Source organism: Punica granatum, chromosome 4 (assembly GCF_007655135.1).
Source record: "Punica granatum isolate Tunisia-2019 chromosome 4, ASM765513v2, whole genome shotgun sequence".
In the NCBI taxonomy this organism is placed as follows: domain Eukaryota; kingdom Viridiplantae; phylum Streptophyta; class Magnoliopsida; order Myrtales; family Lythraceae; genus Punica; species Punica granatum.
Window position 1 is genome coordinate 30,441,016 of NC_045130.1, and position 15,159 is coordinate 30,456,174.

General features: G+C 40.9%; 1 protein-coding gene across 1 annotated transcript; it reads right to left on the minus strand.

The window, feature by feature from the left end:
* Nucleotides 1-80: 80 nt before the first annotated feature.
* Nucleotides 81-8,706, minus strand: LOC116204068. The gene is made up of 13 exons (XM_031536128.1): nt 7,911-8,706; nt 6,962-7,061; nt 5,714-6,053; nt 5,375-5,487; nt 4,647-4,775; nt 4,339-4,432; nt 4,110-4,211; nt 2,678-3,297; nt 1,621-1,895; nt 1,262-1,412; nt 983-1,080; nt 820-901; nt 81-589 (listed from the first exon to the last, which is right to left on the minus strand). Exons 1-13 carry the CDS (start codon nt 8,372-8,374, stop codon nt 506-508), a joined length of 2,652 nt encoding a protein of 883 aa, XP_031391988.1. The 5' UTR covers nt 8,375-8,706; the 3' UTR covers nt 81-505.
* Nucleotides 8,707-15,159: the final 6,453 nt, after the last annotated feature.

Below are 15,159 nucleotides of genomic sequence, written 5' to 3' on the forward strand. Positions count from 1 at the left end.
TCTCGTCTTCTCAACTTGTCAGGTACCAAGCATTACTTTTTTCCGTTTAATACAGGGGATGAAAAGAGACATCCTCAAAAGACCCAACAGCAAGAACCAGAAAAAGAATAGGAGATTTACAAATTTTCCGTAGAAAAGTTATATAAGGAGAGGTATATTCGACTTCAAGCTACCTTAACTCCTGCTAATGATCGGTATACGAGCTCCTAAGCCTATACGCCAAGGCGGCGACGAAACAACTAACAGAAATTTACTAGAAAGAAACCACTAAGTGGGAAAACAAAATGTAGAAAAGAACAAACCCGCAAGACGGGAGGGGAAGCAAAAAAGAAAAAAGAGACCAACTAAGAAGATCAACCTATTTGACTAGTATTGATACAGAGCATATTGGTGTTCATCCACAGCATATTGCGCAGGTTTCCTGTGATTTGAATGGAGTTGAGAAATCAGGAGAGGGGATTCAGCTGTACAAAGGAGATCTCCAAAGTTTGTATACCGCTTCCATTCAGGGAATCCGACAGGACTCAATCACTTCGCTAACTGCCTTGTGAGTTTCGGGTGTCATCATGTCTAGCGTCAAGTGAAATGCCTGTAGGAACAAAGACCGATAAAAAGGAAATTCAGAATCGGCCGAATTGCCCACAAAAAAGCCATGATTACTCTAAATCAAGCGTGTAGTGATTCTAACAGAACACAGCAATATCACCTTTCATACACTATGAAATTCACTGGTTTATGAATTAAAGTCTCTTCCAATGAATTAAAAGCATATCAGTAGTTGTGCTACAAAAGAAATTGGGGGACAAAATAGTTACATACCACAAATCTCTCCAATACAGGCACAAGAATCGCCAGATTGCGATTCGGGAGACACCCAGCAATCGCATCACGTGTCCTCTTGCTGCCAACAATGTCACAGAAATATGAGATACAAGACAACTGGCAAGTATCGGAAGCAACAAGCCGTAGAAGTTAAAATGACCTCTCAGTCGAAAGGAATGCAAGAAGCAGGGCTGTGTAAGCTTCGACGATCATCTTCTCTGCTTCTTTTTCCCCTTGTTCCATCACCGTTTCAGGGTCCTACACAATCCATTCAACCCCGCATCAATATGTAGAACATAGAACTACATAGCTTCCCCCGCCATCCCCCCCCCCCCCCACCCCCCCCCCCCGGGGGGGATTTGAATAAGAAAAATGACTGCATTCGGGTGCATATAGATAAATTTGGTTATGTAAACTATGGTGTCAGTCATGTTCTCACCCATGGTTGATCGTTTTCTTCACCAGCCATCTCGCTTTCCCCTCTGTTAGCAAGAAATATAGAGCACAGCAATGGGATAACTTCCTTCTGACCCTCGCTCTGTGAACCTTCCGAATCATGTAATGTAACACTTGCCCATGCCAGTCGGTATCTGCAGTATATCCTCAGTCGGTAACACATGTGATGCTTAAAGATAAAGTAGAGTCTTCCAGACTACAAGAATGCTCAAACGAAGCATCAGAAGCTCCACTTGCAATATCAAAAGAAGATGCAGTGAAAAATAAATACCAAATTTTGCAGCAGAATTCTCTAAACAAGCTTAAAGGGAAAAATAAATAAAAATAAAGCAGTGAAGTCACCTGTTACTCTCATCTTTCTCAACCAAGTTCACAAGCAGTCCCAGAATAGCAACAAGAAAGTCCATCTCCTGATCGGTGAGATGATTATCCCTCTGATGGTCAAATTCGATATGAATGCCATACTCTTCAATCTCACACAGAGAAAATGAAGAAGAAGATGATGAGCTAAATGAAGGAAAATGGGCAGCAATTATTGAAGCCATTGTCTCAAGTCCTCCGCAAGTCGCAATTTGCTGACAGCCCAAAATATTGTCATTTGTCAGGTTCATCAACACCTGTCAGGAGGAAAAAAAAATGTATCAATCCCATTGGCTCCCTACAGCAGGCACCAAACATGCTCAATGACTTAGAATTTCTCGCCTCTGTTTTTTGTGATACTCCTTTAAGACAATACTTAACACAAATATATATATATATATATATATATATATACACACACACACACATTTGCCCACATTTCAATAGGTACTGAAAGTTCTATTCTTTTGAGAAAAATAATTGCTTCTGAAATTATTTTTTTTAGGGGGAAAAATTAACTGGTTCTGAAAGATTCAAGTAGCATATTCTTCAATCTTTTTCTCACTTTAACAGTTCAGTCTACCATCATTTCTAAAGGGAACAAAGTTCACTTTTAAGAGACCTTCGTGGAGTAAAAGGATAATTAGAAGCTTCAGCTAATGACATAATCTCTTTAATGCTTCATAATCAATTGCGAGTTTTTATACTTAATTATTTTAAGTGAGTTTGATGTTTGTTATGATTTGAAAAGCATTGAAAGAACATAAAATGACAAACAGCAAAAACTAATTATACAAATCCAGTATAATGCAGGCCAAAAAGAAAAATCCTGTATAACTCAAGTAAGAAAAGTGAGTAATCCAACTTTCCAAAGCACGCATGTTTTTCCTGCTTTCTGAAAATCTTTTGAAAATTTTGAAAGCTTTTGAAATTTTCAGAAGTTTTCTGCAAGTAAAAAGAGACTAGAAACATCCTGACCACCATATGGAAATTAGCAAGCAGTATTAAAACAGACACGTGCATGGTGAATGGAGATAACCTTGACAGCGGTAAGGAGGCAGTCAGCTAAAAGTTTGGTACTTTCTTCATCAGTGGCCCCAGAGCAAAAAGCTTCCTGAGATTGATGGCTTTCACAAGTATTTGAATCTTGCATTGGATACTCGAAGCTATCAGAATCCTTGTTCTTCATTGGCTGCAACTGAACAACATCTTTGGCCCCCCCAACTGCCAACCTACCCCTTTTACTCTTTGATGATCCCTTCTTCCCCGATAGCACCTCCCACTTAGACGGCTCAAATTCATCCTCATCAAATGCATAAGGATCTTCGCTGTCCTCTGAAAGATCAAATGCAGAACTTTCAGACAAATCACATCTCTTGTCCCGGGAAAAGTTCTTCAAACCATTACTAATTGGAATGGTCTGGCTACTTGAACTCTTTGATGTCTCCCCACATGAACCTGAAGCAGCGCTCACACTACTCTTCAACAAGCAGCTACCATTCAAGGAGGATGTTTTCGTTTCCGGAAACGATGAAGAATATCTTGAAGGTGCTGATGACAACCAGTGATTGTCCTGGAAAGTATCAGAACTCCTTTGGGATGAGCTCTCCTCCATGCTGCATCGCTCTTTAAAGGACTGGAAGGAGAAAACTTCATCAGCTGCAAGTGACAAGAAAATCATCTTAGAAATCTGTAGTTAGAAACTATTTTCAAAAGATGCAGACTAGACTATATCATTAGCTGAAGTTTAATAAGGATCGTTGCATAGTGAGTTATTTTGCTTTATATAGACTACATTCTCAACAGAGTGAGTGAATCTTCATCACAAACTACGAGTCAAACTACAATGTGTATATACTGAATATATCAAGTTACATAATGTAAAAATGGTCACAGTAGTTTATCCTTGCACTAAATAGTCACTTACTATCCATAGTCAACCACTTAAGCGTAAGTGCTAAGGTTCTGCTGCTGATATAATCATCAGCCAAATTAAACTTGTGTCAAAAAAACTGAATGTTTCACAATCCAGAAGGGTATGTGTGACGCAAACAACTTCTTTATGAACCTTAATAGTTCAGATCATCACATACAATTTCATTTCACCAGAGACAGCAATACAGCCCATGATTTCGGTCCTGTTTAGCAAATTTTCCTCAACAATTCAAAATCCTTGCAACTAATCTTTTATTTCTTGGACAAGGACGCCTATATATCTAAAATGGGAGTAAAAAGGCAAGTTATACTTCTCAACATATTCTTCACCTTCTCTTCTTCTCTCTTTCTCCCGTATATTTGCAAACCAGTCTTATTTTTCAGCAATGAATCTTTCACAATTTTAAGTCTTTCTAAGCTATATCTGTAATTATAAGCAACTACATCAAGCCAAATATAGACGACCTACAATGGATCTCAAATCACCTAGTAAAGTGAAAAGCGGATGTCCCACAAAGAAGTAGAGAAGCCACTACCTGAGTCTTCTGGGATTAAAGCCAGTTCAGAAGCAACCCCTCCAGCCATATTTGACTTATCATCATGTGCAGCAGCAGCAGAACTTTTACGCAAAGAGAGACCTAATACCCACATATCAAGTTAGTCAAGCATGAGATATTGATATAAAGTATCAAATGCTTCAAAAAAATAAAGAACAGGGAATTATTAACAAAAAAAAGTACTAAAAAATCGACTCTTCTCGTATACCTGAAAGAATCTTGATTACATTTAGAACTAGTTTAGTAAAAGATAAACGGTATCCCTGATGATCCGAGCTCCCTTGCATTTTCAGCAAATAATCCTGGGATATAAAAGAAGAGTACGTGTTATGTAAGTACAAAAGAGAAGGGGAGAAATAAAAGATACTATCGTGCAGCCAAATTTAATAGAATATTTACGCAGAAGTCTTTTTTTTTTTTTTGAAATGTCCAAAAGAAAAGGATATTTTCATTTCACTGTACTACCTACCTAAAATATATATTTATCAAATTTCAGAGATATCCGATTTTACACACCTGGTTATCTTTACTAAGGAAAGTGGCATTTTCCATAATCTTTAGACATTTTAAAAGCAGCACCAAGCTCTCCAGAAGTGTGCCATCTCTAGCATGCCAGATGGAAGAAGAACCACTATCTTTCAAATCCTGCAGACCATATACAAGTTTGAAAATCTAAATATATATTTAGAATTGAAAACTGAGAAGAACAAATGATCATCATGCAAACACAACACATTCTACTTAAATTGGGCATCTTAACTGCAGAGTAGTTGATTCAAACCATGGACATGAAAACGATTAACTTAGATAAGATGAATTTAGTGACAGCAGATTGCTGACAAAGATACCGAATAGACAATCTTAGAAACACAACACATTCTACTTAAATTGGGCATCTTAACTGCAGAGTAGTTGATTCAAACCATGGACATGAAAACGATTAACTTAGATAAGATGAATTTAGTGACAGCAGATTGCTGACAAAGATACCGAATAGACAAATCTTAGAAACTAAAGCAAGTATTGGACCAGTTTCTGCCTGTCCTCTATTACAAATCAGGCATAATTAAGGGTCTTAAAGTAAAAAATTTGTGAGACAGAAGGCCTTCCCAATCAGCATAAAGGGCATACCTTCACAAGTTAACTTGAACTCTCAATCTACTCTAAAGAGTTGACCCCAACTAGTTCTGAACGTTTAACAAATGAAGCAGAACACTAGATTAAGCAAACATACAAGCTCAGACCTCCATAACAGAATGACAATGCATCGCGACCTCAAACACTGCATCAAGTCCACCAAACTCTCTCAGTTTCTCCTTAAAGTTGCCTCCCGTTTTCCTTACAATACCAGAAGTTTCTGCATCAGAACAATAAGAATTTAGAAGTGAAGATGACCTACATAAAATACAATATAAATATGCATTAAAAGGGCAAATCTGGAAGTATCAATATACCAAGTCTACCATAGACATTTCATAAGGAACAGGCAAGAGAACATATCTCTGAGATAAACTATTCCTACAAGATGAGGCCTATTTTGCAATTAAAAATATATGAAGACCGGACTTCTTTGCCCATATTACCTTCAAGAGAAATTGTGGAGACACTAGCTTTCTCCATGGTTGACAGTGCAATCCATTTGGCACTTAACTCTGGTCTGCCCAATGCACAATCATCCCCAAGGGTTGACTTCAATTCCTTGCAACTCCCAAGGATTTCCTTAACTCTACTTATGATAGTGACAGAGCTGCGATCTAACTTGCTAGATGTACCTCGAAGAACCCCAGCATCGTTTCTTACTCGTAAGAGCTTGGACCCTATCCTTGGGAGCTTGTCTTCATTAGCCACTGAAGTTACTGGTTTCAACAATTTTATGAGAAACTGGATGCAGCTGGGCGATTCCAAAAGTTGCTCATCTTGACCCTGAATATAAATTCACACAGAGATAAAGTTCTGAATTTAGCAACTGAATACTAAAGAATAGTGCTTTTACCTAAGGTTTTGAGGTTGAGGTGAACCAAATAGCATGGCAGCCCACTATCAAGGACGACAGAGATTACAGTGAGACTTTACTCTAATCTCTTCAGATAAATGCATGAATTCGAATTATTTCACTCAGACTTAGCAATCAGTCACAACCACTAATACATTATACAGAATTTTTTACTTTCCAAAAATCTCCTATTAACGGACAAGCTATTGCTTATTGTTAAATTCAACATGCCAGATAGTGGGCTTGCATGGATGCAAAGCTGCTAACTATCAAGCAGTAGAGTGATTATTTTCAACTTCAAAATGCATTCGTCAAATGGTCTTCCTCTTTATCCCATGGTACAGAAAAGTGACAATATACTCCTGATGTGTAGCTCTTACCTCTTCAAATAAATAAATGTATTTGATCATTCTAACATCGACTTAACCATTCAATTGTGGCCACTAACGCACTGATGTGAAAATATTTCCTATTAAGGGATGTCATTGCTGGATTGAAATTTCAACGTTTCCAATAGTAGAAGATCTTGTAGATACTAACTGCATGTCGGAGCAATCATATCATTTAGTTCACTTAAGAAGTTGTATGAAACAATAACAATATAAAAATACTACTTGAAAAATTCAAAAACTGTATCAATTTTCTCAGCAGCATGTTGAAGTTGATGGAATGTAGAAGAAAGTAACAACTTTAGCAGTTAAAACAACTAACAATCCACCTAACAAACTCCCAATCCAACCAATTCAATTAAAACTATTAACATGCTCCCAATCCATGATATGCTATCAAGAACTCCATCAGATTTGACAAGAGTTAATTGCAAAGTCCAGCCACTTACATCACTAATCAGAAGGTAAAAGAGAGTCGCAGCAGCCAGATTGCTTGGTGAATCGTCAAAACTGAGACCCATAATGGCATTGATTATATTCTTTACCATCCTGCAAACAAGATCATATCAGTAAAGACGGGACCGCAAATTTGGAAACAGGTTTGGGTGCAAAGATAAGAAAGCAAGTTCTTTTCTCATAAAGTTGCTGATGCTCATCATTATACATTCTCGAGGCAATTAGATGCAACTTTATCTAGGCAATACTATATTGTAATTCAGAAATGACATGACACCCAAAGTAGCATCAGCATCGACATCAGCCACAAAGCTCAAAGATCATATCCATTTCATGGTCTTTAGGCTAAACTTAGGACTTGTTCAAAATTTAGCCAAGGAACTTAACACCACCAGAACACCCAGCATTAAATCAAACACCCATATGCGCTAGAGAAAGACACGGACCATGGTTGCTGAAAAAACAGACGCTTTTGGAAAAACCTATAATGTCCAAAAGCCCCAGGGCCTTTTTTCATACTCAGGACAACCCATAGGATTACGGAAAGCTCGACACCCAGCCACAGATAGTAATTCCAGTCTTAGCCATTAAAACCGTCAGGATTTTCGTTGTGATTCAGAGACTCATAAACGAATGGCAAGTCTTAGCTTTCTCAAATATCAGAGATATCTAATTCTAATTTCTATGAAAGAAGCCTTCAATCTTAAAAATTCCTATTTTTTGCCAATAAGCATATTTCCTCATCATTTTTTTTCTCCCGGAGTCGACCAACAATTCCCAATCGAATCTAATCCCCAACCCCGATTTGCACTTCAACCCGAGTAAGGATATTCAAGCGATATAATCAAAGCCCAGGCTCTGATTTCAAATTGGACAGATTCAGCAGGAAAATTTAAATTTGAAAGCTCAGGGTATAAACTCCCGATCCAAGCTTTCACATACCCGTGGCTCCTCAAGAGTCTCCTCTGCTGAGAGGTACCGCAAATCTGCAGCAGGGACAGCAAGCTCGCCCTCCTGATCCGCGCCGGCTGGCCCTTCCTCAGCCCATCGAGCGCGAAATTAACCTCATCGACGTGCTCCATCATCTCCCCAAACTCCTGTGTCTCCATCAGGGTTGAGGTTGCCCGGAGCACGGAGTAATCCACGAACCCTAAATCCGCTGGTCGGTCCCCCTTACCCACCACCTCGCCCCTCTTCTGCCTCTTGGGCTTCCTCGAGACCCCACCGCCGGAGTCAAAGTTAGCCGAGTCCTGAGAGGAGAAGGCGAAGATATCAGCCGGAGGAGCTGTCTCCTGGGATGAGAGGGAGTCCCTGTAAGGGTCCAAAACGTCGTCGTCGTCCTCTTCGTCAGAGTATGACCTAAGCCCTCCTCCCGTTTTCCGCCTGCCGTAGGTCCTGACAATCATCTTCCTCAGGGAGAGGCTCCGGGGGCGATTGAGCAGATCAAATTGGAGGACGGGCGGTCGGGCTCGGCATTTGGGGAAAAGAGCAGGGGCTGTTTGGGGAATTCGGTGGTGGACTGGGCTCTGCTTCTTCTTCTTTTTCTTCTCCTCCCAGCTGCGGAAAAGCGCAGTCTTGGATTTGGAAGAGAGAGAGAGAGAGAGAGAGAGAGAGAGGGTGTTAAGAGTCGACTCCTTGGTTTTGGAGTGGATTTGAAGGTTTTCGGCTAAATCGGGGTTTGGATCGGGGGATGGGTGACTTTTGGGGGTTGATGTCAAGTGACGGATATGCCCATGGTTGTCCTTTCAATGGAGCCTGTGAGGTTTGAGGTTACAGGAGGGTAAGTTGGAGATTTTGGTGGGTTTGGAGACTACTCGATCCTTGAGGTTGGGTAGATTTGTTGGTTCTTAATATAAATTCTGGGCGTTGATTTTTAAGGTAAGGAAAAAAAGAAAGAGTAAATTATCAATCAAAACAGTTTCTAAAGTTTATGTCGGTCATCAATTTGGTCCCTTTAAAATGGCCCGACAAAAATCTAACATGACTTCTTATGTGGATTGACATGTCACTTAATTCGTTAAATTCTCAAAACGCCATCATTTTCTCTTTTGAAAATTAAAAGGAAAATCTTTTTAATTATATGAATATAGAGAGCTCGGATGGAAGGTCCACAACCAAGGCAAGGTTGACCTCACTTGTAAGGAGGAGGGCTCACCAGGGCTCACCTTTTTCTTCCTTCTTTATTCGAGGTGGCAAAGAACAGAAAGGGAGAGCTCCAGTAGGGGCTCCCCCTCTTGGAACTTGCCCTGGCAAGGGCAACCTCCACTCCACGCGAGGTTACTAAATGTGTCAAGAGCCTCTAGCAATTCACTTGGGGAGGAGTCAAGTGAGCCTCCCACCTGAGCTTTTCCCTCTGCTATTTCTCCCCCTCAACCTGGTGGCGAGATCGCCGTATGTTCTTGTCACCTTGGGGAACCTCGCATAGGGGGAGTCACGTCAGTATTCACCACTTCAATTTAGTTCACGCTAAAGTTCATGCCAGAATTCTGTCGTTCCAATTTAACGCTAGACCATTTTGATAGATGGAGTTCAAGGATGATTTTAATGGCCAAAGTTTTTTTAGGACCAAGTCGTGATTGGTCCAAAAGTTGGAGAACCATTTTGGCAGTTTATTCAAAATGCTAAACGGGGAAATGGAGGCACCATTACTCAATTATTTTTTATTTTATTTTTTATGTTGAAAGAGAGGCGGAGCCCGAGTACAAACAAAAAGCAAATATACAAAATAACTAAATCGAACAAAGACGAGGTAAGGCAGCCCCAACAATATTTCCAGAAAGTAGAGCTCTAACTTCCGGCGGTGGAGTGTGTCGAATGTGTGACCCCAAACATAGGCTCAGCGACCATCGTGCTATCCAATTCGCTACAGAGTTTCCTTCCCGATACTGATGATTGACTTCAACCTGCCAGTCACACTTAAGCCACAAACGAATCTCTCGAACTATGGTTCTCAACTGTGGTGCTCCCAACACACTACCGACGATAAAGCAAGTGACTAACAAAGAGTCAACTTCTAATTGTACATGCCGATAGCCGAGCTCCCATGCCAGCTCCAATCCTAAAAGCACTCCCCATAGCTCTGCTACTACTGCCGTGGCAATCCCAACATGTCTCGCAAAACCCACTATCCATACATCATCCTCCTTACTCATCCCGCTCCTACTGGACCCAAATTCCCTTTCGAGGCTCCATCCGTGTTCAACTTGATCCACCCGAGTGAAGGTCGTTTCCAGCCCACGAGTCACCAGTCCTTAGTTTTGCTTGCTACAACCAGATCCTACCATCCTACAAAAAAGGACTCAGCCACCCGAAGAATGGACGTATACGCAGCTTGCAGTCTAGAAAAAAGGTTTGATAAAAAATTGACTTAATCCTCCAAGACCACATGAGTGAGCAGCCCACACCAAACACCGCAGTCCATGAGATACCCTTTTGATTTTTGACCTTAATGCTCAAATTTTGCAACAGCCAAATATTCAAAGGCGTTGAGAAGAAGGATTGTCGCATGAAGCGCAAAATTAGCTGCTTCCACACCTCTCGAAACAATGAACAATCCCGGAAGACATGGAGAGCATTTTCCAAAGCAATATTACAGCTAGCACATGACGAGGATCATAGTTGTTAGAATCGTGATTCGAATCGTAAAATCTTACGATTCAAGGGGTAGCTACCGATTCCGATTCCATGGCATGAATCGGGAAGATAGAATCGTGACTGAATCACGATTCGAATCGCAGAATCGTAGAATCAGACCGATTCTACGATTCTAGTTTCAACTCAAAGTCATATCCCCCCCCTCATCTCTCTCATTGTGCAACAGTATTGCTCATCGATTCTCTTATTTTATGAAAATTTTGAAACTTGTCTCTTGACTGTAAGTGATAGGGACTTGGAAAGTTTCTGGAACTGCTTCGAATTGGGTTCCGACCGATTCCTAATTGCCGTATGGTTTGAGATAATTTAGGCTGGAATTTTTTCTAATTTCTTAGGTGCAAAAATGATTCCAAGAAAGGATAGGCCAATAAGAAATTAGGGAGAAAAAGCAACTTCGCCTATAGGATCCGTGACCACGGTACTATATCAATTTTCATTTGAGATTATTATAGTTTGAGCGCTCTCTTGTGAAGACTAAGCACCATCTGATTTTGACGAACGAAGTAGGAAGCAACAAAATTTATCATTTGATGTTTACTTTTACTATTTCTGACATGGGATTTGGTGTGTGTGTGTGTGTGTGTATATATATATATATGCTGTTTTTTTAATTATAGGTAAAATCTTACGATTCACGATTCGATTCTACGATTCATGATTCCACGACCCTCGATCGATTCAAGGTAGAATCGCGATTCTAACAACCTTAGTGAGGATGAAGCTAAATTTATTTTTACCCGGTGTTCGTTTGTAAGCAACCGATCGTGACCGACGAGCCAAAGGAACGAGCAGATCCTTTGTGGTCCCTCCCACTGCCATATAATTTTCCACAAAGGGTCTGGGTGTGGACTAGATCTCAGACAGAGCAACAAATAAGCGGATGAGACTGAAAACGAGCCGAAAGCATCCTTCGACCAACACAAGAAGCAGTCTCCATGCTAGCCTTTGGGGGCACCACCGTTGCTACCTTCAACATCGAAGAGTGATCCAACCAGTCTGAGAATACATTCCAATTCCAACTTCCATTGACATCTACAAATTCCATCACTGGTCGACCTCGCAGATCTGGGGGCACCTCCCTTTGCGACAAGTATAATAAAGGTCGACAATTGGGAATCCACATGTCCTCCCAAAATCGAGCCCTATCACCACGACAGATGGCCCATGTAGCTCCCTTCGAAACCTGATTCCAAGCCCTCGCGATTGCTTTCCATAGCCATAAATCCGAGGGTGAAGTATGCAACTTTAAAGCCTAATCTACACGCCCCACATACTTTTGTGTAAGTACCCATACCCATAAAGCCTCGTTTTCAGTCAATAGACCCCAACCCAACTTAGCCAGAAACACGTCATTAACCAGCCTGAGTCATCATAGACCCAAGCAACCCTTGTCCACAGCCCGTGTAAGGGTCTCCCAGCCTACTAAGTGAAGCTTCCTCTGATAAGCCAAGTGTCCCCAGATAAAGTTCCTGCAGATACGTTCTAATTCATCACAAATTGACGCCAGGAACTTTAGAACCTGCATTGAATAGTATGGGATGGTTTGGATTACTGCTCGGGCAAGAGTGATCATGCCTACTAATGACAAACATATACTTTCCCATCCCTCCAGTCTAGCTCGGAACCTCATAATCACACTTTGAAAGTGATCTCGAGTGACTCTCCCTGCGATTAAAGGAACTCCCAAATACTGCCCTAGCGAAGGTGCGACCACAAATCCACTGGCTTGCATGATTTGTGCTCGCAAATTGGACGGGACGTTTCGCGAGAATAACATCAACGACTTTGCCGGACTGACCTTTTGCCCCGAAACAGCACAAAATGCATCCAACACGTTCTTGATGACTTGCACTTGCTCCATCGAAGCCTCCGAGAAAAGCAATAAATCATTCGCGAACATTAGTTGGGATATTGGTGGCCCATGCCTACCCACTCGAATCGGCCTCCAAACTCCTTCCCCTACTACACTGGAAATCAAATGCGACAACCTTTCTATACAAAGGACGAAAATATAAAGAGAAAGAGGACAACCTTGTCTGATTCTACGACCCATTTTGAATGACTCCGTAAGCTCCCCATTCCACAAGACTTGCATTAAGGCCGTCATAATACACTGTTGAATTACTCGCCTCAAATTTGAAGGGATCCCTGTAGCAATTAAGGTGTCATTAATAAAGTCCCAACTCGGCTTATCATAGGCCTTTTCAAGGTCAATCTTGATCGACATGAATTAAGTATCATTGTTATCGTTGGAGTTTTTGTTTGCCACCAAATTTTTCGCTGAATTATTTTGCCATCAGTTTACCGTCTACAAATTTAGTCTCTCCATTAAATCTTGTACAGAAAATCTGATGTGGCAACTTAACAATGTCAAAAATGTATTTTTCTAATTGTATTCGCTCGAAACAACCTTGTTTTGATAGTTTTTTTAAAAAATTAGTTTCTTTTTTTATTTTTACTTTTGGTAGGGAGACCAGGTGGGGGGAAAGGGAAGAGGAAGGGGCATAGGGAGATATTGGGGGTTCCTTATTGGGAAATTCATGGGCTTACTCAGATTCGAGTCCATCCGCAATCCAAAAGCTTAAGTCATAGGTTACTAGACCGAATCCCTTTTAAAATCATGGATTTCCTCTCAAATTTTTCATGTGGGACAATACATTATCCCAAAAGCTTAAGTGTATAAGTTACTGGACCAAATCTCTTTATAAACCTATGAATTTCCTCTCAACTTTTCCACGTGGGACAATACATTGTCCCTTACTCTCGACACCAGGAATCATGCAGCAATATGTCATCCTACACATTCTACATGCCATTAACCGCCCGCCCTTACCACCCTCACTAGGCCAAAAAATCCAACAGGACCACGGGCCGACTGCAACACTCGGGGTAACGGGCCTATTCGAGGCTCCGCACTGGACTATGAGCGCCCATTTTTAATTATAAGCCTACTGATGCACTCGAACCCTAGGTTTGGCGTAGTGAGAGCCCTGCACATATGCGTATTTGGGCTCTGGTAGCAATTGTTGTGACAATATGTAAAAAACATGAGATGAGATAGTAGAGAAAATTAGATTAAACACTGAATATAAGTGGCAAAACCCTTCGGGAAAGAGGGAAACGCCCACATATCTGAGTAGAAAAATCCACTAGATAATAAATCGAAGATTATAGCCAAATATGTCTATCAATTTCAACCCTCATTACAAGTCCCGCACTGAGAAGAGCTTAACACGATCTCTCAATTTTCTCCATTGTTCTCACCTTAATACCCTAGAGTTATAGAGAAATTTCCCTAAGAGAACTCAAAAAAGATCCACCATCACTATCCCCGTGATATTTAAGACTCTTGGTGTGAGGTTTATAATGTGAACTAAGATTGAGAGACATCTCTTAGAGCTATAATCTCCGATTTATTATTTAGTGGATTCTCTTGCTTTGTGCCATGGACATTTCCTTCTTCCTTGGAGGGTTTTACCACGTATATTTAGTGTTCGATTTAATTTTCTTTGTTATCTCATCTCGCGTTCTTGGCATCTTATCACAACAATTAGTATCAAAGACCAGATGTTGGAAGTAGATTCTGAAAGCGTCAGTTGGGAAATTCGAGATTGATAAGGTTGATGGATCGAGTAGCAATGGAAGGTGGCATATCGAGTTAAAGAGAGCACTAGGAGGAAAAGCCTTGACAGCCTCAACCCGGACTATGGCAAAAGAGGTGAAATACTTGGGGGTTATACCAGTGTGAGGAGTGCACGATGGTTATGTGAGAGCGCATCCTGGGTGAAGGTGGAGCCTTGAGTGAAGACAACATCTTTGAAGAAGGTGGAGTTTGAAAAGTCTAGAACATCTTAAACTCAACCTGTGGTGATAGGAGCTGTTCATACAATACCGTCTGATATGAGGCGACAACTCTCATGGAATGAACTAGATGTAGACAGGCAGGGGAAGCACTCAAAACTGCTAAATGAGCTCAGTGAACTAGTGGTTTTGGAGAATGCTGAAGCCCTGGCAAATTCAACATGTCTCATGGTCGATGAAAGTCTGGCAGAAATTTTGACAAAAATTGACACCTCTAATAAGTCCAAGGGAGACTTGAACTTGAGCGGCGTGCGCAAGCGTTGCCCGTGAAAGGGTTGAGCCCATGAGGGCTGTGGTCGAGTATGAAAAGTGATGCAAGCCAAGGAGGAGATTTGTTGGAGGTATCTTACATCAAGCCCAAAAGATCCGAAGACCCGGAAACGAGAATGAAGTCGACCAATGACAAGGAGGCAACTCAATGAAGATTGCCACGACAAAATTCCCAATGTGCCGCGGAAACTTGAACATAGATGATGCAGTAAAAGTGTCGCAGCAAGTGTTGCTATGTGCTGCAGCAAATTTGGCAGAGAGAGAAAATGTAGCAATTTGGTTTTCGATTTGGTGCGATTTTATTGTAACTTAGAAGCTATTCAAAGGAATAATTTCATTGGAGAAATATTATGATATTTGTAGGATATATATTTTATGGATTTTATAAATAGGGTCTAGTATGGCT